Source organism: Zerene cesonia, chromosome 29, assembly GCF_012273895.1.
Source record: "Zerene cesonia ecotype Mississippi chromosome 29, Zerene_cesonia_1.1, whole genome shotgun sequence".
Lineage (NCBI taxonomy): Eukaryota > Metazoa > Arthropoda > Insecta > Lepidoptera > Pieridae > Zerene > Zerene cesonia.
The window spans coordinates 6467960-6492983 of NC_052130.1; the positions used below are offsets into that span (position 1 = coordinate 6467960).

A 25024-nucleotide genomic window follows, 5' to 3' on the forward strand; every position below is an offset into this window, starting at 1 on the left:
CATCAAGTTAAGCAGATTGGTTGCAGTACTACGCTTTGGTCGAAAACCATGTTGCTCGTCACAGAGTTGAGCCGACACATAATGAGCCGAAATATAAAAAAGATTTATGAATTTCATTAGACTTTTAGAAATAAAATACTTTTTAACGGATTTTAAACGCGATTTATTCATGATATTATTAACCCGACGTTTCGGACACTTTACAGCGAGCGTGGTCACAGAGAGAGTTGAGTCTCCCGATTTCATTTCTAAATGTTTAATTATACTTTTTATAGAAGCCCTTTTGAATAGTTATAAGAAAGTTTTAACATTTACCACATGTCTAGTTTAACTTTGAATGTGAGTTCACACTTAAAAACATTTTTTTTTTGTTATAATTATATCACTCAAAAATGGCAACTAACTCAAAAATAGTAAAATTAGTAAGCTTTTTAGATGTTCTATTATTTCTAACAAACAAACTCTTAGACAGCTGGATAGTTATTCCAATAATACAAAGCTTTTTATTTTTTGCGTTAATTTCATGTATTACTGGATACATTTCAACAATTCTTTCACGGATAGATATGTTCGTGATATTTGAGTGCATACGCTATTTATGACCTCTGGTTTGATATAAGATAAACAATACAGCTTTATTTTCTTTACATATTGCGTATTATTTATTCATTACATACATCTTTGACTTACAGTACAAAATATACCAAAACAACAAACTCTACAATAACTTCAAAGCATGATTTAGAAATGCTGTACAGTTAGCGACAAATGATGTAATATTAGCGTTAAATAGGTCAACTTCAGATTTCATATGTAATAAGTTATTTAATAAACATATATAATATAAAAATATAGTATACAAAGCTTATGTCTACAGATGTTGTAATCGTACCAACAAATTGTAAGACATCTTGCGCCTAAAATTACTGTTTGCTGACGACGCGACGGGTGACGCAGTCTTATTCTTGTTTATCTAATAAATAATCATCTCGGTTGTTATCTCGCGAGAAAACTGAAAGGTTTTATCGTAAGAATTTAATTTGGGGTGTCTTAAGATTATAATACAATCAACACATCATAATCATCATCATCATCAGCCCTTATATGTTCCCACTGCTGGGACACAGGCCTCCTATGAGGGTTCAGGCCATAATCCACCACGCTGGCCAAGTGCAGGTTGGCAGATGTCACATGTCGTCGAACTTTTGATTCTCGGACATGCCGGTTTCCTCACGATGTTTTCCTTCACCGTTTTAAGCAGTGGTGATGTTATCTACATGCGCAGATAAATTGAAAAATCAATTTGTTTCCTGCACGCTCACCCGGTCTCGAACCCCGACTTATCGATTTTGAAGTCCGAGGTTATCACCACAGAGCCACCACTGCTTTTTTTTATTTTTTTCAATCAACACATATTGAATGTAAAATAACCTGAGATATCAAATGCATAAGAATACATTTCTGTGAAAAGCTCAATTAGCCTATGCTAATAAATTAATATGTAGTGTCTGTTTGTAATGTTATTTCTTTTATTAATTATATATGTATGGACGGTACATATAATATGATAGTAATAATAATAAAGCATATTTATTCCGTAAAAATACAGTAATTTACATTGCAATTTTTTTGTTACTTGTTAGTAAAAATTAATTGTTAATATCGTAAGTTGCCTGTATGTTATTCCAGTTGTCCAGCGGTCAACGTACCAAATTTCATTGCAATCGGTTGAGAAGTTTTTGCGTGAAAGAGCAACAAACACACACACATCCTTACAAATTTTCGCATTTATAATATTAGTAGGATAAGGATAGGATAGGATTGTTAGTTTTGGTTTTATTCTTCTTTTTTTCCATAGACCCCTTATTGCGTAAAAGCCTCCTGACTCCTCTTCCAAGTTATCCTATACTGTGCAATTAGTCACTAAGTCATTCCTCACCCTTCCAAAGATGGTACATATACCAAATACATTTATTTCAATGTTTGTTTGTTTGTTCCTGTTTATTTCTTGAACACTCATTTATCCGACTGAAACCGGACGCAGCTAATACTATACTTAAACATAAATAAATGTAAAGGTTACCTGGCAGGCTTTGAGCCATAAGACCGACACAATTTCTCTTAAGTGTGCTAAGAGTGCTTTTCCCTTATTTTTTTGTGATTAATTGTAAAATAAAGAATAAAAAAATAAATAACTACACTTAAATATACGCACGATGGTATATTAGTGTATATATATCACATTTCATTCGATAATTCGTTAATAGCCAATCGACACGGTGCGATTCGATTATCGCCATCGAATATTAGTTTACCGATGTGTTATTTAAATTAACCTATATTCCAGCAGTTCAGGATTATTCAAACTCAAACTGAAACATTAATTTATTCAATTCGACTTCTTAAAGAAGCACTTTTGAGTCGTAATGACTCATTTTTAACATTTACCACCGGTTCGGAAAGCTGTTTTTTGCAGAAAAGAGAGATTAGTGGTAGTTCTTAGTCATTTCGACTTTGATAAAAAGTACAGAGTCTTACATTATTAAATGAATGATAACATCGTAAGGAAATCAAATAATCTAAAAAATTGTATAGACGTTTCAATTTAATAGCAATTTGTTTATTTAAGTGTTATCCAAATATTACGTCACACGCTAAGGGAGAAGGGCTGGACTGATTCTGACGAACTCTCACTGATAGAGCTGTTGTTATAAGGTTTAGCTATTTATTCCATTATTCCCACAGGAACATTGGGATTCAAAAGAATGTACGAGTATCATTTACGCGGATGAAATAGCGGGACATAGCTAGTCTAAAATACTATTTGTATTACTTCATAGAGGAACCATGATAAGCAACCGACGTAACCAAGAAACAATAAAGCAAAAACGTCATGTGACATATTACAGCCCGCCCTTGGCTAGCGCGGTGGATTATGGCACAAAACCATGGCCCAAACCATATTATTCTATACCCAAACCCTCAAAGGAGATCTGCTTTTGTATTGACGGAAACATTTATTATGTACTAGCGGACAAGTGGGCCGGTGGCTCGCCTGATGGTAAGCGATCGTCATCGCCCATGAACATTCGAGTTAGTGCTGCGATGATGGATGTAAGGAACGGACTGGCAAGGGTGAGGAAAAGGAAACGGGCTGATTAAAATAAAAACACAGCTAATATTTTCAGTAATCTATAAAAAGATAGTTCTATTTATAATTGACCTATTTAACGCTTGAAGTGGCGACCTGGTGCAGTCAGGTGCGTTGTTGGGGCTTTAATTTCGGCTGTGGGAAATTTAAAACTCATTTATTTTAGAAATTATAAAATTATTTATAAAATATTGTACTTAAACAATTTCAAAAAAGTGGAGGCTATATCAATGCCACTGTATTTCTTGTGTTTGTTACATCATAACTCTTTAATGGGTGAGGCGTTTTTATAAATAGTTTCTATGTAGGTACTTATTCATACGTACCTGCTGTATAAAAATGAATTCTGCACAACGGATTAAACACGTCAAATATAAAAAAAACGTATTATGAAATTGACAAAATCTTGTCTTATAAAAATATATCTCGAACTCAAGACATTGTATACTCGTACAAAGCCAGTCCCTTCAGTTATATTAAAAACAAACATTCAATTTCCGACCTCACCCATCCATTTATTACTTTATCTAAGAAGGATATTCCAAAGGTGACTTCATAAAGTACAAGATCATTTATGTATGTCTCCGAAAATGTATTGTGGATATTAACGTGTCAGAGCACCTACAAAAAACGATGCTTACGTCCTACTAATATTATAAATGCGAAAGTTTGTGAAGATTTATTTATGTGTATGTGTATTTTTGTCACTCTTTCACACAAAAACCACTTAACCGATTGCAATGAAATTTGGTACATAGATAGCTTGACAACTGGAATAACACATAGGCAACGTTTTTATCCCGATATTCCTACGGGGTACGGTTGAAACCGCGGGGCGCAGCTTAATGTATAAGAAATTTCTCGCTGTCTTTTCTTATGAGTGCTTAGATATTTAAAACTACGCAATGGATTTTTATGCGGGATTTATGAATAGATGCAATGTTTTGGGACGCTTACATGTATAATCTAATTAAAGATAGCAAACTGTGGGGAAAGTGGGATAATTGGTTGGAAATACAAAGAAATATCTCAATAGAGTCTATTATAATGCACGTACGATACTATAATGACTTCAATATAGTTTTTGCAGAATACCAATCTTGTTACAATGATTATCGGATTGTTATGGATTGACAATTAAATCGTAATAGAGTGTCATTTTTACTAGAACTAGCTTTCCGCCCGCGGCTTCGCTCGCGTGAAATTCGGTTATATCGCTTTCATCTCCCTATTTCAACTTCTTCTACAATTTTTTTCGCGATAAAAATTCCGTCAAAAATCCTATGTCCTTTCCCAAGTTCAGTCCTACCTTCATACCAAATTACAAACAAATTGGTTCAATGTTTTAGGCGTGAAAGCGTAACAGACAGAGAGATAGACACAGAGTTACTTTCGCATTTATAATATTAGTAGGGATAGTAGCCTCGGCCTCCAACAATCTATGAACCAAATGTCAATCAATTCCGTTGTATAACACGATATTGTGTGATCATCTTCTCAGTACAAATCTGTTTAACATTCATACATTATAATTTGGTAGGTTTACCCGTACTGTATACATAGTTCATTAATAAATGACATGTATTCCGATTGAAACGCTTCAAACACTCCATTATACATTCGTAAATTATCAAACAAATTATTTCTGATTCAGCTTTTGATGTGTGGACATATATAGGTACATATTTGAGGTTTATCCAGTAATAAATATGTTTCAAATGAAACATTTAATTGTATTATATTTCAGTTAATCATTTGAATATTTGTTTTAACTTTTGTGATATTCCAGTTTGAATTAATATATTTACGGGGCAAAGTTTTATTTTTCATTTGTTTTTCTATTACGATAAAACGCTCTATATATGTATATATATAATATTTGTTTTAACTTTTGTGATTACACGTATTACACGTATTACGCGGCAAAGTTTTATTTTTCATTTGTTTTTCTATTACGATATAACGCGATATATATATATATATATATATAGCGAAGTAAGTAGACATATAGAGTACACATATAGAGAAGTAAGAGGTATAGGCTATGAACAGACTTCAATTAAAAATTTATTCGCTTAACGTAATTTAAAACGTGATATATTATCACAAAAACATTTAAATACTTTAACCTTTGCTTTCTGCCATTTTACGTAACACTAGCTGTGACCCGCGGTTGAAACCGCGTAAGTCCGTATCCCGTAGGAATATCGGTATAAAAAGTGCCTATGTGTTATTTCATTTGTCCAGCTATCTACGAAGCAAAATAGTATTATTATTCACCAATAGATGTCAGGAAAAAAAAACACGAATAAAACACGAATATGACATTTTCTAAAAAAGCTTCCTAGCTAGATCGATTTATCGCCCCCGAAACCCCCTATATACTAAATTTCATGAAAATCGTTGGAGTCGACTCCGTATATATCGTATATATATATATACAAGAATTGCTCGTTTAAAGGTATAAGATTAAATTAATTCTGACAAATCGTGTTTTAAGACTGAAAAGTTGGAACTGTTGGAACTGTAGCACTATAATTGTCACAGATGATGACAAAATGTAACTTTAAAGTCTCCACTCACTGACCATTTGTCTTAATAGAATAGTCTGTTAACTGCCTGCATTTGTTCTAAGAAAAATGAAGGCAGATTTAAAAGCTCCTCTCAGTAGATAAGACTCCCGTTTTAAGGGCCATTCAATTTCGTTTTTAATGCTTCGTTTATTATACATTGGAAAGGAATGTGTTGGTGTGTAGTTTGTGAGCTTTATAGTATTTATAAAGTAACTTCTGTGTATTTTCCTTTTAAGTGAAAGATAGATAGAAAGAAAGAAACATTTATTTATCAGGGACAGCACAACACACTAATGAAAGAAATTATACAAAAAAAAGGCAACAAATAGATGAGTACATACATATAAAATTGCACAAACGAAGACTAGCATCAGATATGAGGAGTGTGTCATAGCGACCCTGACAATAAGCAGAAAACTCAGCCAATGCTGCAATGTTAAGAACATTGACAGCATTGTTTTTCAGTGCCCCCTTTTAAATTGCTAGTTTTGTTAATGTCTCCTGCGATATTTCCTCTCAATATATGAGCAGTCCACTGCGGCGTCGCCCGTTGTATATAGATGTAACTTTCTAATTGTGAAAGAAGTTTTGTAATTGTGCCAGCAGTTTTTGTGTGAAAGCATTATAAACATATATAAAAATGCAGATGATTCCTTATAATATTAGTTTTGATATTATTGTATGTATATTATGTATAAATAAGTAATTATTTTTCATTCAAAACTCACCCTTATTTATACAAACTTACGTATCTTAACTCAGTGGCAAGAATACTTTTTGCACCAAGACGTCTAGGAAATGCATTTTTAAACGATTTTCTACTTTAAGACGAGCGATTACGGTTCTTTTTCTCCTTTTGAAACTACACTTTTTGCATAAACCTTCTTGTTGGCTATGAGAAAATAATTTTGCTTCAAGATAATTAAAGTTGTAGTTAAATGAATTTTTTAATCGGAGCGATTTGCAATGCTTGGTCGCAGGAACATTTTGAAAAAGTGTGGACATTAAATGGATTTATTGAAAGAACAAAAATTTTATTAAAATCTTGGAAAATGTAAATAATAAATACCATTAGAAGACGTATATTAAGTGAACATTTTTTTAAGAAGGGTGTGGAAAAGGATTCGACATCTGCAGTAGTTTTTGTGGTTAGTTTAAGAAAGTAAAAATTGGAGAAAGAGTCTACAATTTGTACTATAATTCAGGTGTGACTTTTACATGTAATATCTATCTATATTTTATTATTATAAACGCGAAATGTAGGTATTGATGGACGGATGTTTGTTACTCTTTCACACAAAAACTCCTGAATGGATTTTAATTAAACTTAAATGAGATATGAGCTATATAATTACTAGCCCGTGGGTTTGACTGCGCAGCACAGCTAGTAATTATATGTAGCGTAATATGAAGTCATAATTCATTATTTTTGTTGATAAATAATTATTTACCTCTGTGGACAAAAGCACAGCGAAACTTCTGTCAAACGAATAAATGACTCGCAATAATTCAAGCCTTTGTCGTATTCAGTGAGAGTAAATAATTTTCTCTGTCCCAAAGTGAGTTTCTTCACTAAACGTAAACAGCCCGCCTTATCTGCTTCGTTAAAACTTCGCACGAAACTCGTTTTTATCTCATTGGTGCGATATTTTGTTTTGTTTCCTCTACGCAGGGAAGTTATAAAGAAATGAAAATGAAATAAATAATTTTATATCTTTATTATCTTTGTATCTAATTTTATAATCTAATTTTTAACATAATTACTGACGTGACGTTCATCCGTGGTGAACAAATTATCTCTTGGAGTTTGAATCTGGAAAATCCTTGTGCCATAACAATTTTAATTTAATTGTGTTTGTATTATACATTTAGTAATTAAAGACTTTTAATCGTGACCACGCTCGCTGTAGCGTTCGAGAAGTTCGCTGAAAAGTGGTCAATAATATAATGAATAAATTGCGTTTCAATCCGTTAAAAAGTATTTTATTAAAAACAACATTGCCGATTTAGTGGGCCCGTTCTCGCCAACACGTTTGGCATTCATTTGTAATTTGTTTAGCCTCTGATTCCGACCGTCCGATTTATGAATTTTGCATCAGAACAACTATTAACATAATATGATTTATTATATAGGCAATGATATTAAAATAAGAAGATGTAGATGGGTTTAAAACGCACCGTGAGCAGCACAATGAAATATGGCTAATTAGAGAGAATTGATTTCAGTTCTGTCCCTTTTTCGCTTACGATATTCAAATCATGCCATCTTACTTTAACATCTAATCATGACTGTATGTGATGTTGCTTTATTAAATTAATTGTATATCGTATTATGTGCGCCAGTGTGTCGATTTTGAAGATCACATTCTGTGTTGTAAATGTATTTATATTTTTACTCAAAAGTCGGTTAAAGTACATTTTAATGATTTTATGTATTTTAATCAAATTATTTAAAGTACCATCAGATTCTCAACAATCACATATGAGAAAAAAAGACACAAATAGTGCAAAAGGCCTTATCGTCTGCGGCAATCTCTACCAGACAACCTTTGAGAACATGACGTGAAGGTAAAATGCAAAATTCATTTTACATATGTACCGAGCGATACAATAGCAATACAAAATGTACATAAAAATGTTTGAAATATATAAATTGAATCTGAGATGCTTAACAATGCATCGCATTAAATTTTGCCCCACAAATTGAATTGACTGCTCTATTTAACAACATTTAACGCAATACCCGTTATGTGTAAACCACAATATATGTAAAACCATATATTATATGTAACGTGATGCTGATCACATGTTATCCAAACCATGTAGCATATCAAAGTTTCAATATCCTACTAATATTTTAAATGCGAAAGTCTGTAAGGATGTGTGTGTGATTTTTGCTCTTTCACGCACAAACTACTGAACCGATTGCAATCAAATTTTGTTACGTAGAAAGCTGAACAACTGGAATAACATATAGGCAACTTTTTTATCCCGACATTCCTACGGGATACGGACTTACGCGGGTGAAATCGCGGGGCACAGCTAGTAATTAATAAATTTAGCGGGAACAATCAACATGTGTTTAATCTGAGAGTGTTTTAATTGAATTCTTATAAATACTCATTTCTAATCTAACTCGTAATATATAGGAAGCATAATTGTGCAACAGTTGAGACTTGACAAGCTCTTACTAGCGGCATTGCCCGCGTATCCAGGATTTCCCCCTTTTTCCCCACATAGTTCCCGTTCACGTAGTATTTCCAGGATCAAACCTGTACTATGTCCTTCCTCCGGTCTAAAACTATTTCTTTCTGGTTTTCGAGATAAGCGCGTTCAAGCGAAAAAACTCTTTAGCTTTATATGTGAGTATAGATAAATTTCTCTGACCTTTCCACTTTAGCAAATCAAATAATCTCATAACTTGTGATGTGCCGTGATGGAAAACCCATTTACTTTCGGAGAAGTTATTTCTTCAGGTAATATTATTTCGCTCCACAGTGATTTATACTCGCAGGAAGTTTCTGGATAATGTATTCGAGACTTTGTTTTGATTGGTGTAATGTGGTGTCTGTTCACTCCATTATACAGGTGATACCGGCAAAACTTTTTAATATTTCACATAACACGCAAGTGTTTCGTAGTGTTTACGTAAACACAAACAACCCTCACATTGAAACTTTAAGTAAAAACGTTTTTCATGTAACCATTTTCAAGCGTCACAATAAATGTAGTAAATAAAAGTAAAAAACACGCCTTAATTATAGAATCAACTATATTATCTCACTTGTATAACAATAAAAGATATATGAAAGATAATTGAAAGAAAAAAGAAAGTAAGAAAGTCTTTCTTTCTTTCAAAGATAAATATTTAATCCTGGTGATAATTAGATAAACTCTTGAAATTATTATATTGTCACCGATCCTTGGTAAGTGAACAAAATTTGAATTCAATGTCCGTTTGAAATGGTTTAAAAACGAGTCCAAAGAAGTTGCATACCTTCTTTCACAGGGTGAAGCTAAAAGCGTATTAAAAACATTTAAAGAACCTGCTAATAGAGCAGTAAACTGTCTTTTATGAAAGGGCTAACAAATTAGATTGTTTGAATTATTAATTTATTAGTTATTCGAACACATATGTTTCTGTTCAGTCTCGAATCTTTGACGTTTGCATTTGAAGCAATGAATCATTGGGCTACGGAAGTACGGAAGTCTATTTTAGAATTAATAAAGAGTGAAGAGAAGTGACGTTGATATATAAGTATTTCTTATTAATTGAAGTGGTAGTACTTGGGGAGATCTCGCTTCTAATTGTCGTAATTTATTACGTTTTCTGGTTCATTTTAATGTATTTAAGTAGATGATGAAATTAAATACAATTGTGTTAGATGTTCTCCAACTTATAGGTGCATGATATTAAATAAATAAATGAATACTTATTTATAGATGTGCCTCCTCACAAACCAATAGACCACCTCTTAATCTGAGAAAACCTACTCTACTACTACTAACTAAATTATTATATTTATGTACATTGTTACATACATATTCCGTAAACATTATTCCTTCTAGCCGGTGTTTAAAAAACAAGAAATATTTGTTTAATACAAATAAGATCATTATAACCCTTTCGGTTTTATTGTAATGGTATTTTGAGGATCTTTCATTTGTCATCCATTTTGGTAGGTGAGAAACCTCACGCCAATTTTTTATATGCGGGCGCCATTTTCATAAAATATATAGCTTGTGTCACACCTATTTCAATTCTGATGATTAAAACCACACCGATATGTCAATTTTCGTCGAATGGTTTGTGCTGTAGGGTATGCCAAAAAATAGACAATATATAGGCTTGAAATCATTACCCTTATCTTCTATCGCAATCGGATTAAAAGTGAATAATATCGCTTTACATAACAGAATATAGATAGATAGATAGATAACTCTTTATTTGCACCAATACAAAAGGACAGATACAAAAAGGACACAAACACACGACACACGACACAGAATATATTAACAGTGCTTGTTTTCATTCGAAACTCAAACTCAAAGTCAAACATTTATTTATTTAATTAGACTTCTTATGGAGCACTGAATCGTCATAACACAGTTACATTTACCACCGGTTCAGAAAGCAGTTTCTACAGAGAAGAGCCGGCAAGAAACTCTATAGTTGCTCTTTTAAAACTGTATCAATTTAACATTTTAATTCAAATAAGATTTAAAAGAGACTCAGAGGAACATGTCTTCCTTAATTCAGATTGAATTATAAACGTAGAGACAGCTCCGCAGGCCGCAGTTGTTCCCGACCGATATGTACCAACAATATATTATACGCTTAACCGTCAGCCCCGAAGTTTGGGAATAATCTGTACCACAGATGTTCAAATTGGAGCGAGGATGCTACGGTGACAGTGATTCTTGCTTCATTTTACATTTGTCCTACATTTTCTTCATTCGTCCTAGTATAGTATTATGTTATCTGTTGTTGCGACTCTCAGTATGTCTTTATAAAACGCAAAGGTGACTGATCGATCAACGCACTCTCCTAACTACTAATCATCATCATCAGCCCATACATGTTCCCACTGCTGGGACACAGGCCTCCTATGAGGGTTCAGGACATAATCCACCACGCTGGGCAAGTGCGGGTTGGCAGATGTCACATGTCGTCGAACTTTTGCTTCTTGGACACGCCGGTTTCCTCACGATGTTTTCCTACACCGTTTTAAGCAGTGGTGATGTTATCCACGTGTACAGATAAATTTATCTGGTTAGTATACGAGTTAGTAATATATGACCCTGTTACCACCACTGGGGAAGTACTACACACCCACATAAAACCGACATGAAATAGTGGCATGCCACTGTGATAATGATAAAAATAATAATAATAAAATTTTATTTTCACCAAAAAGTATACATACATACATATAAGTAGCTTAAAAATAGATGAAGTATATAATGCAAAATTAATCCAAAAAAATAGGTGAAAGCCTCTGCTGCCGCACTAAGCCAAGGCCTGTAATACAGCACGCAGCGCCGTGTTGTGATGTGACGGCGGTGGTGATCGCTCACCATCATGCCAACCACCAGCTCAGTTGCCCGCTATGACATACAGAAACGACCAATTTCAGTGAAACACAATATACACGTACTTTATAACTTGTATATACTTATTAGATAGTTTTGAATCCGACCAAAGACAGGGCGAGCGACGCGTACTATAAAATCCCAATTTATCTCAATTTATCGGAACGTGTGGTGCCCCGGTACACCTGAAGTTATATTGATCCGAGTAATTACTTACATTTGATTGCGACCTCTTCATTGTTTGAGCTCCATAACCGTTACGGACTCATAATATTCTGATATAACTGCCACGGAGCTTTATTCGTTTAAATGTCAATCAAACAGCTAAATTAAAAGTGTTAGCATTTCGCCAGGTTTCGTTCGCGTGAATTTATCTTAAGTAAAATCGGTTCGATTAAATATGCAACAAAAAATTAAAAATATGACGTTAGAACGACGTCATGAAAAATCTAATCACAAATTTTCGCTATACTTATTCACCCTTGTAGAGGTTTTGATTTTCAAAAATGCTAGTGGTGAAGTTAATTGACGCATTTTTATCGATACAGTTTTAAAACAAATCTTTCCCTTTTATAATATTACTAGTATTTATATCTGTTACTAATATGTATGTTATCTGTGATATTACTAATTTTCCACCCGCGACTTCGGCCGAGTAGTCGAAGAAAACTACCGATGCAGTGTGATTTTTTACCGTGATAAATAAATAGCCTATCACTCTCTAGACTCCTAAATCGTCCTTATAACCATAACATGGCTCCGTTGCAACGTGAAAGAAAGACAAACAAACACGTATTGAATATTAATGTTAAATACAATTTATAATATTGGACAGTTCTTTGGCATCATTGTTATGTACATGTTACATATAATGTAGAATAGATATTATTTTAAAAGTGCAACCACAGAGTTTCTTGCCGGCTCTTCTCTGTAGAAACTGCTTTCCGAACCGGTGGTTAATGTTAAAACTATGTAATGACGATTTAAAAGTGCTTCTATAAGAAGTCTAATTGAATAAATAAATGTTTGTGTTTGAGTTTGAATTAGGATTGTACACACATACTAACCTAACCACATCAAACCGTAAACTTGGGGAATACTAAAATTAACATAATATTATCGCTCACACTCCGATAGGGTCGATGAAAACAAAACATTATACAAATATGCTTTCCCTCAAATACTTTGTAAAACCGTATATCGAAAGCTTATTTTAGGCGTGGTATGTATTTTAGTTATTAATTGATATTAAAACAGCCGTAGCTAGTTGAAGTTAAATACGTAGGGTTTTAAATTATATTCGTGTTTTCTACATTAATATGATAAAGAGGAATCTTTTGTATTATTGTATGTACAAACATGCAAAGTTTTCACACAAAAGGAGGCCCATATCCTTTTCCTTACCCTTCCCAGGCCTCTCGTCAATCCTTTCTTAATCCCTTTCCAGTTTGAATCGACAATCCATTTGTAGAAGCATAAGGTCTGCAATCGACCTTATGCCTCTTGAAATGTTCATGGGCGGTGGTAGCACTTGCCATCAGGCGACCCATCAGCTCCATTACCGACGATGACATAATTTGTAGAGTACCAATTCGTACCGTAGCGACGGTTTGGCAAAAAGACGCGGGTTCGAAACCCGCATTGTGATAAATTTTTGCTATTCTTTAAAAATTTCTCATTTATAAACCATTTCGAAGCTATAAAACTAAAAATTAAGTGTTTAAAAATGTTGAACAGCTATTACTTACATGATGCATCAGTTTTAAATTATTCTATCAAGCCGGTATTAAGAAAAAATGCAGTCTGCCGTATAAAATGCAAATTACCAAAATTAACATATTAAAACTCGAAATATAAGTATATGGCGTAGTCGAAATATCTCGAAGAGAAAGATGTTAAATGGTTTTTATTATAATGTTTTTCGCTGAAAATATGCAAAATATTTTTCTCGACCTCGCTCTGTTAATGAATATACCTAATACATATTGAATTTCCAAATACGAGAACTTTTTTGTAGGTCACAGTCGGCAATGGAGCTAGTGGAACCCTTGATGGTGAGTGCTACCATCGCCCATGAAAATTTAGCGTGGTATAGGGTCCATTGCAGACCTTATAAATGGATTGCCGACTTTAAATTGGGAAGGGATTTAGAAAGGATTAGCCAAAGGAATAAAGGAAATAAATAGGAAGGGTAAGGAAATGGATATGGGCCTCCAGCTCCCCCACTGACCGAACGAAACACAGCAGAATGCTATTTTACGCCAGTCTTCTGTGGGGGTGTAGTATTTCCCTGGTGCGAGCTGGCCCAATTTGTGCCCAAGCTTTCTCGACTACCTACATGTAAAACTTTGACATCATTTTGTTTTTTCAACACTTGCTGTAGCGCGTCGTCATTTGGGTGGGACCCGGGGATAATCTATCTCTATGTGTATAATCTAGCTGTTTTCACGAGAAAAAGCAACATACATGTATACATTCTTACAAACTTTCGCGTTTATAATATAAGAATTGAAATAGACATGTTGAACAAAGTTTACTTATTTGGACTACTGCACTTATGGTGGATTATGGCCTGACCCCTCATGGGAGGCATGTATGACCCGTGTCCCAACTTTTGGACATATATGTCCATAATAATGTTGAAATTTTGTATGCTATACCTTTGTTCTATTCTATTTTTTTGTTCTTAGCCTTATTTTAACATTTGTAACATAAACCTTCGTTTTTATGTCGGTTAAGAATTAAAATCTTACCTCAGGGCAATAACCTGTTAATAGCTATATACTACGTTAGCGCGAACACTAGAGACCCTATGAGATTCTAGATCTGACAGAGATCGGTCATTAGGCACTAATTAAACTATTAATTATCAATAAACGAATGTTTACTTTTATTAGTATTCCCCCGTGGTTTTACTCGTATACTTCTGTTTATATCATGAAGGTTTCTCTTCAAATACAGGTTTATTCCCTATTTGAACTCTAGCGGTGTAAATTAATTAACAGCAAAATGTATATGCTCAGTTGTTTCTTAATATGTCACAAATAACTCACAACATAGGCAATAATTATAAAACTTACACGCTATTTACTTGTGTTTGATTTTACGCGAGTATTATACATTTAGAAATTTCAAACTTTTTAACGGATTTTAAACGCGATTTATATTATATTATTCGCCCGACGTTTCGAACACTTTACTTTAGCGTGTTCACCGTGACCACGCTCGCTGTAAAATGTTGTATTTACATGTCTCAAAATTTTACGTTTTATATTACTTATTATTAGTAGATACAACGCCCACTCCATGTTCTCCATGTGCTTTATTACTGTTTGTAAAAATAGAAAAAAATCACTCTTTAACAGTATGTTTGCTGAAACCTAATAAAATAGAAAAAAATAATTCTTTAACAGTATGTTCGCCGAAACCTAGTAAAAGTGATCATTGGAGTATTCTTTTAAATACTGGACGACCGTCATTTCAGAGACAACTTAATAGTATAATGTTTAACCCGGAAATCCCCGGGAAAACGAAGCTAGTATGGTTAAAATTAGTTAAGTATATTTTGAGTTTCTGCCTACATACATACATACAAACAAAAATCTTTTGTTTCCTTTGCATTATTGGTATTCATGTAAAAGAGTGGGCGAAGCTTTTGTGTTAAACTTGTAAATATATCTCATGTGTGGGTTGAATTAATGTCGAACGATACAAACATTGTTGTTGTTTCGTCTCCAATTCATTACAATCTATTTAAAGATTACGTCTTTCATTGTTATTAGCGTTCTAACTATAAATGTAATTTTATATTCAATTTAATCAGTGTTGTGTTTTATTCTCGAGTTATTTTATGTGTGAAGGGAGAATATTGGGATAAATATCATCGATATCTGTACTTGATTGATGCGCACTTGAATTGTAAATAATTTACTCCAAAACTTGGTGGACAGATATAAAATTCATTTGCAAGTAGACATTTTTTAATAACAAATTTAAACGAATATAAAATAATCAAATTTTGTTATCTGTAGAATTTTTTATGTTTGTTATCCAGATGATAACAGTAACAGGGTCCTATATTACTAACACGTATACTAACCAGATCCCCTGATACTTCCATTAAAGCGGCTCGATGGACCACATTGGGCTTTTCGATATATTCGATATATAGATTCAGTCGATAGAAATCTCATATAACCCACAGCTCCTTCCCCCGAGGGCCGTGGGTTTGTATACAAGATTTTCCCACTAAAAAAAGTTTTCGTTGTACGTCTGTTCAACTGCCACCAGGCTGTATCTCCTGAACCGTTTATATATTTAAAATTTATACATGATGTAATAGCCTTTACTAGCGATTACTTGACCAATTATTTACCCCAGTGTTTCTTTAGTAACAACGATGAAAAAATTATTAAATCTAAGAGCGGAATCTTCTGACATAAGCATTTTATTTTGCTTACTATGAGTGTTTCAATCACCAAATAGTTTAAGACAGTCATTTAAAGAATGAAATAAATAATTTGAATTTGAATAATTTGAACGATTGTATTAGAAATACCATTCAAATTCCATACTTCTGGAGTTTTCTCCACATCATTATAAAGTTTCTCAAACAACACTTCGGAACTTCATAAGTGTTTGGAATATCTTGTAGTATTATTTAGTGGTCCAGTGGTATTTGTGAAAATATAACAATATATATACGTATATTTGAAAGAAAGAAAGAAAGAAAATATGTTTATTATGACACATACAGGTAAATATAACAAAGTAATAAATATAGTTAAAATATACATGTGCCTTAATTAGGCCCGCCACTCAGCGTACTGACACTGATTTTCAGTGGATGCCTTATGCCTTATTGACAGCGGATGTGTTCATGCTCAAACTATTAAATTTATGAATGTTTGAAGATACAAACAATATAAGATATCATGAATAAATACCTACTTATTATATAATATACTAAGATAACTAAACAATGGGGGGGGAGGGGGAGGTTAAGACTGTTGGCGCTTTTGAAAGTCCAGAAGATATAACTTAAGCTTATTTCAATGACATACAAATATTTCCTCTTTATAGTATAGAAATAATCCAATTTGATACTTTTTTCTTACATATTTTAATAATGTAAAAATAATGTACTAAAAAGGGCAGGGGTTAATGACGTGATGTTATTAAACGAGTAGGTCGTAATAAATAATAATGATTATAAAAACTCAGACACAGATGTTGGCACTTAAGGTTCCGAGGTTTTTTAACTTTTTACGATTAAAACTTTCCATTTTACTTGGCGTTCCTTTCTCGACAAATATTTTGAGTTTTCAACAAACAATTATATAATTTGTGTAATATGTGTAGCTGATTATTTGAATAAATTCTTGTGTAAAATTATTAAATCCCATTTAAAGGATAGCATATTATTATCTTAATTTTAAATCTATCTGTATTTTAAATTCCATCTAAATTAAACCAGTCGTAATTTATATATAAATGAATCTCTAAATGTGTTGCTCATCGTAAAACAGCTCTGCAAATTCAATAAAAAATTTTAAGGAAGAATTTTAAGGAAGGTTCTTATGCAGGGAAAACACGTACCACGTGTGAAGTCTAGGCGGACTCCACTTTTTAATAAAATAACAGATTCCCAACATATACATAAACAATTAATACAACAAACTTAAATACAAAAACTGAATACAATAAACAACATATTAATAATTGTTTCTATTTACAGTGTTAAGATTATTCCAATTCCAATGAAAAGTTAAACGTTGTGATTGTATGAAAATACATCAGTAAACGCTACAAACGATCTTATATCTCGCCAATTGAGCTTCAAAAAACACTCGCTAAACGGTGAACACTTCTTGCGTAAAAAACACGAGTCCCCGATAAGTAAGCACGTACAAAAGAAATCACTAAATAAAGTTTTCTTTCGCAGGTAACAAGAGGGTTACAATGGGCCGTTGTTTGAGGCGAAATCAATGCGCGGCCGACCCCTTCCCTCCAACAAAAGAGCTCAATATAACTTAAACACGTGACAAAATGTGAAAATATGAGATTGAACGTCGACATCGTACTGAGGGAGCACCAGAATTTCACGTTGGACTTCAGAGAGCTATCCACTTCGATGTATCTCACCGACAGCTACGTGAACCACTCCCTGGAAATCAACGCAACCACCAATGACATCATCTACAGCAACCAGTTCGAGGATGAGGCGTTCTTCGTCTTCCTCGCCATCTTGAAATGCATCATCATGCTGTTCATCATAACAGCTGCGATATTCGGCAACCTGCTGGTCATAGTATCCGTCATGAGGCACAGGAAGTTACGGGTGATCACAAATTACTTTGTCGTCTCCCTGGCTCTGGCGGACATGCTTGTGGCAATCTGGGCAATGTGCTTCAACTTTAGTGTAGAAATCACCAACGGGGAGTGGCTCTTTGGGTACTTCATGTGTGACGTGTGGAACTCATTGGACGTGTATTTTTCTTCAGCTTCCATTCTGCACCTGTGCTGTATAAGCGTGGACAGATACTATGCGATTGTTCAGCCGCTGGACTACCCTTTGATAATGACCACAGCTAGACTGGGAGTGATGTTAGCGGTGGTCTGGTGTAGTCCAGCCTTAGTCTCGTTTCTACCAATATTCATGGGCTGGTACACGACGGTGGAGCACTTGGACTTTAGGAAAAAACACCCAAAGGTGTGCAGCTTTACTGTGAACAGAATATATGCTGTGATATCGAGCAGTGTCAGCTTCTGGATACCTGGAGTGATAATGCTGTTCATGTACTATAGGATATACGTGGAGGCTGATCGGCAGGAGAGGATGTTGTATAGGTTAGTAAAAAAAAAGATTTTTATAAGAAATGAACTCGTATGTCTTGTGACACGTTAAGTCTGAACCGGTTTTAATTGTCCCTTTTTATTTATTCCTTCATTTTTGAATGTTGAAAATTTTATGAAAATCGCGTGATATTTGTGCTGTTATCTGTAATATATATATAGATTACAATTTTAAGAAAACTCAGATACTTAAAGTAAAGTAATAAAGAAACTTACATTGTTATAGAAATCTTGTTATTGTTTAGTTCATTCTACGCGTTTATATTAGTGTTTTAATAGATCCAAGAAGCTCCAAATAAGTACATTACGATATACGAACCTTCGAGGTCCTAGTCCCTAGACCCGACCTTTGGAGACTAATAAAAAACCCTCGGTCAATTAGAGCACTAAAAGTTTATAACCTACATGACTGTAAAATCCAATTAAATAGAAGAAAAAAGGCTGAATATAACTCTAAAAGGAGATATTTTGCGAAGATTAATCTATCAATCCCGTTAAATCTTCATTAATCTTATTGAAAAATCGAATTTGATTCAGTCTTATATTCTATTCCGATGCTATATTCGGAAAATATATTAAATTTAAAGTCCGGCGTCACCATAAATATAATTACTATTTAAAAGTTGAATTTATTTGGATGTAAAAACGTTATTGATGTTTGTTTTTTTCATTGTCATTTCAAATGAAAAAGATTCTTAATTAGAAGTGTTTTCTCTGTGTGCTTATTTCAGCTGACTGCAAGGCATATAATAAATGAATTTCTGTTCAAACTTTCTTCATATTTCATTGCTCTGTGCAATGTTTTATCAGTTTGAATATTCATAAAACCTAGAAGTTTAAATTAGAATTGATGTTTAATTTAAATATTCGAATAATATCAATCTTCTCTTGTTAGTCATTGAAAATATGAACGAGAGAAATTGTAGGCCAAATCATCTTGATTAGTCTTAACTCTAACTCGAAACTAAAAAGCATGTATTTATTCCAAATGGTTTTTTTTTGACAAAAAAAAAGCAATTGGTTACATAGGATAAAAATACGTTACAGACGATAAAAAAATGTGTTCCTGGTAATCTATGTATTCTTTTGAAATTTTATTACGTACTTCGTATCACTTGTTTTCTTTATTTTTTAACTGAAAACATAATTTTATTATTTATCTTTCCTTATTATGTGGTCCCGTTTTTTTCCTGGACGTTGGTTCTAACAATTTGAAGGCGATATGGTTTTCTGCTAAAAATAAGTTTGTCATATAAACACATAAGGAATAAAATTACGACGACATTTGCATCAAAGTAGGTACATTCAATTATAAATATAAAACGTGAGCAAGGTAAAGAAAATAAATAGTACAAGCGATTCTTAGTTCCAAGTAAAACATGCAGTTAAGTCAATTACTCCGCTTTTAGCTTCACCAGGGAACTGTGACGATGCCTTTTCTAGGAAATAGCTCACGTGACTTCTTGCAGTTTTGTTTTAAGTATAGCTTGATTCGTGTAATAGCGAAGAAAAGGCTACTGATGTTGTAACATTGTAATAATGTCACAAATATATAATGTGTCGACTGAAATAAGTTTTATTTTACTTTCTAATATAGAAGAGATTTTCAGCCACTGATTGCTGTATATGTTAATATATAGTTTAAACTAATTGAACGTTGTTTTTTCGAGAGCTGGTGTCCATTTTAATTTGTTTAATATAATTATTTTCCTATAACAGTAAGAATAATTAAATGTGTTTTGCATAAAGATAGTTTATACAATATAATAAACAATAGCATCATTATTGTTTACGTCTTATCAGGAATATTTCTAGACGTGCACTATACACATACCATCAGTGAAATATCCGCTCAATTACCAACAGATAAAAGGTATCCATTTTAGTTCCATCTACAAGGATGTCGCATCAATTTAATTCAATGTACGATCCGATTGACTATTCCGATTCAAATTTTCCACCCAATTTCCATGTTTTCGACTCACGTAACTAGAAACGGGATTGGAACTTTTGAATTCGCGAATTAGAGCCAAGTCTCTTGGGGTTCTTGTATAAATTGCTGTACAATTGGTTGTTAAGATGGCGTAAATTCTGTGTAATTGAGTAAATTGGTGATTTAAATTTACGTGGTCGTTTAGTTTACTTTTAAACCTGATGTTAGAAGCGACGTATTTTTCTAAACTCATACAAAATACAAAAAAAAGAAATAAAATGTGCAACGCGAATGCTGTGGTGTATTTTGGGAATTGAATAGATGCTAGAATCTAGAATAGAAATCGACTAGAATCTAGAATAGAAATCGAGTTAGTATGACATTTCCAACAAAACGCTTTGAGTCGATTTCTGTTCAAAGCTTTTGAGAAAATATCTTTCGTAAATAACACTTATTTGAAATGTTGAAAAATCTAAACTTTGACGATGGTACAACCATCTACCAACTCATACCCTGGCCCGAGTATGGCTAGCGTGGGAACTTATTTCGGCTGATGATGAGTTCGCAAGCCGAAGCTTTAACCGTTGAATGACCAGAAATAATCATAGATTTAATCCGTTTAAAAGCAATTCCTTTGTGGGTCTTACACCCAATGGAAATAAAATAGAAAATTGAATAGACAAAACATTGAAAAGGATTTAAAATTGTATACATAAATGAATATTGTAATGCTCTTTCAACACAGAAAATGAAATGTTTATTATATGCTGTTTTTCTCTTCAGTTTGTTTAACATATCTCAATAAGTTCCAAGGTATTTGAGCATTTAATAAAGCTATATAAAATCAATATAAATACGTTATTACGATTGACAGAATCGATAAGGAAAGGAAAAGAACTTCCTTATTCGTCTTTCATGTGGAAAGTTTTACGCGTGTATTCATATTTATACTCCATAAGCTGTGACAACTCGTTGTTCGTGATTTTTGCTATTGAAGACTATTTCAAATTCTATATTCTAATATAAAAAATACAATTGCGAAATACAAAAATCTTTAATTGTTACTGAAACATTTTTAAATATACAATTCGTAATTGTCCACACTGGAATCTCCTGTCTCTCTCACCTTTCATCTATTCTATTTAAACCAATATTATTCTTTGTAACAATATTATCTTTATCCCAAAAGAGCATTTAATCGAGATAAAAAGTATCATATCACCCAGTGAGGTAATACCCTGTTTGTGTACCAAATTTCATCAAAATCCGTTCAGTAGTTTCAGCGTGATTGGCGGACAATCCGAACAAATAATCTTTCACATTTATAATATTAGTCTTATATGATATTATTTTTAGTGCAAATTGTAACAACGATTCTACCATTACAAGATTAGTTAAACCAGCAAAATTATGTTCTGACTAGCCATGAATAGAATTATATAAAAAATAACATATTCTCAGAAATACAAAACAATTATTATTTTGCCGAAATGCCGCTTTCAAATCGTTAGAAGATCAAATTTAACTTGATTGAATTGAATTAAAAGACCACATGGCCTACCCTTACACATTTAATATAATCGATGATATATAAACGATCGTTGTTTTATATCAGTATACCAGATTTTTCAGACGGAAATTTCTTTGTAATAGTAGTTCGTATTCCGCATCGTTTTCCCGTATCTTAAGTTAGTAAGTTCCCGTAACATCGGATTAATTAATATTATGAATAAATCGCGTTTAAAATCCGTTAAAAAGTCTTTAATTTGTAAATAATTTAAATTAGGTTGACACAAAATTACTACTATTAAAAATCTCACAATTTATGCAAATAACCCGTAAAGAAACAGTATTTATAAAGTCACACTAATTTTGCTCATTAAAATCCCCAGGAGTAAGGTAGCAGCGCTCCTCCTGGACAAACACCTTCAGATCAACGGGATATCCGTGGGGGAGGTGATGAGGGAACGGCAGAGCATCCAAATGCAACCTATGGCCAGCAAGATGAAGAGGGAGAGGAAAGCAGCAAGGACCCTGGGCATCATCATGTCCGCATTTTTAGCGTGCTGGCTACCGTTTTTCTTATGGTGAGTTTATTTAGAATTTATTTACACACTAGCTTTTTCCCGCGGCTGCACACTCGTTAAATACATAGTAGTTTTATGGATGTTATATACCTTTCCTCTTGAATCACTCTTTCTATTAAAAAACCGCGCCAAAGTCCGTTGCGTAGTTTTAAAGATCTAAGCATACATACATATAGACGCGGGAAGCGACTTTGCTTTATACTATGTAGTGATACAATCAGAGATGGAAAACATCACGAGAAAAGCGTATAGAAACAAAATGGTTTTTTAACCGACTTTAAAACAAGAAAGTTCTCAATTCACCTTGGTTCTTGATTGGGTTTTCAATCTACTTAAAAAAGGAAACATTTAACTGGGTGAACCGATTTTGGTGATTCGCTAAATTTACCGTGATCTTGATAATCCATAAAGTACTGGTCTTGAGCCTTATTGGTTAACAAACAAAAAAGTACCGACGCCTAGAATAAATCGATCAGACAAACAAATGTAAAATGCACCGCCATAGTCCATTAGAGGAACGAGATTCAAAAACAAACACGTCTATCTCTTTCACACGTACACATGTGGTGTGACGATGCTGGAAACCTTTCAATGGAGTTAATGCATCAGATTTAATTATAATGGATATGTTTCGCTGTCAACGTTAAAGCTTAAAATATCACATTGCGCTGTGTGTTCCTGTGATTCTTCTTTATTATTTATCTTTCCTTAATTTTGGTTTTACGAAGTATTTGTTTCTAAAAACAGAATAATCATGTTACTACTTAAGAAATAGATAATTCTACTAACAAGATGAGTTATGTTTGCTCAAATAAATGATTATAAATTTATTAAAAACTGCGTTAGTGATTTGAACCACTAAAACGTAAACGTACGTTTTTTTAAATAGACTTAATTTCAAAGCGGTTCAAACCGGTTTCTACAAGATACCCACAACACCTTAATTAATAATAAAACAAGGTATATCTTGAAGATCTGCGTCCAAAAACTTCCTAGCTACTTCCTATCTAGCCACTCTGAGATTTGGATACGACAAGGTTGGAAAAAAATTGTATGGTTCGTAGTTTTGTAAATGTATCTTTAAGCATTACTAATAGGGTTGATTTTGTTTTGTTTCTTCGATTGGAATTTAAACAATCACATTTTTGGGGCAGTTTTAAGTAAATTTTTCTTTAGGATACTGTATGTAAATGCTATTTATGATCGAAGCCTCAACAGTAATCTATGTAAATCTATGACGAGATATTTCGTGATGATCAGCTATCGAGTTTTTAAGGTCAATTTTAAGGTCAAGTGTGAAGGTCACAGCTTGACACACTTGCAGTATCTTTGAATCTAGCTATTCTAAAGCTGTCTAGCTCTTGAATATCACTTGTTAGGCGCGTCTAGTCATCGTCAGATCGCGATAGGAAATTAAAGTCATTTTAAGGGTATTTAGATTATTTGTTTATTAGCGTAGTTATAGCGCGAAGTCTAATTTTTACCCGCACTGGTCTACAGGTCATTTAGTATTTTTAGGGTAGATTATATAATATTAACATATCACATGTTATGTGATCATGTCATCTGCATAAGCAGACCTCGTGGTATATATATATTGCCCTTGTGACTGATTCAGAGTAACGTAGCATTTTAGTGGTGAAAGATTTTTAATATTGCTATATTTGGTAATGTGTACAGACGACTTCGAACTAAATTGTAAAATATACAGTAACGAAGTTTACACACTATTTTTGTAATAGATTGAAGTTAAAAAGCAGCACTTCATACGTATTTCAAAAAAGAAAAAAGAAATATTGTCTATAAATTGTTAAGACCTACGAGTAAGACATTGCTCAAAACTTCTATTTATTCAATATAACCTGGTATTTTACTCTAAGTATTGTTACAGGTATATTATAACAGCGCTATGCGGCGAAGCCTGCCCCTCCCCCCCTCCAGTGGTGGCCGCGGTCTTCTGGGTGGGGTACTTTAATTCAGCGCTGAACCCACTCATCTATGCCTATTTCAATAGGGACTTTAGGGCGGCGTTCAGGAAGACATTGGATTCTTGTTGCAGGTGGGACTCGGATAACGATAAATATTTGAAAAGTGTAGTGGACTAGCTTTCTTCGGGTTTGTTCGCGTTTACGAAGCAAAAACTAGTCCGGGGTTTTTCTCCAAAGTTTCGCAAATTTCTAGGTAGCAATTTAATGCCAAATAAAATAATTAGGAATTGCTTATGACTGTATGAAGAGATAAAAAAGGATGGAATTATATATGTAAAGAAAATATATTTCCTTTATTTTATTATTCCTAAAATATTATTTAGTAAAAACCATAGATAGCGCTG

General features: G+C 33.3%; 1 protein-coding gene across 1 annotated transcript in view; it reads left to right on the forward strand.

Annotated features, from left to right (window-relative positions):
* LOC119837818 (octopamine receptor beta-1R-like) overlaps positions 1–25024 on the forward strand; it is a 63050-nt gene that overhangs the window by 27141 nt on the left and 10885 nt on the right. The window contains exons 2-4 of the mRNA XM_038363589.1: positions 17762–18666; positions 22498–22692; positions 24584–24751. Coding sequence (XP_038219517.1) covers positions 17876–18666; positions 22498–22692; positions 24584–24751 — 1154 coding nt within the window. The 5' untranslated portion in view covers positions 17762–17875. The remainder of the gene's footprint in view (positions 1–17761; positions 18667–22497; positions 22693–24583; positions 24752–25024) is intronic.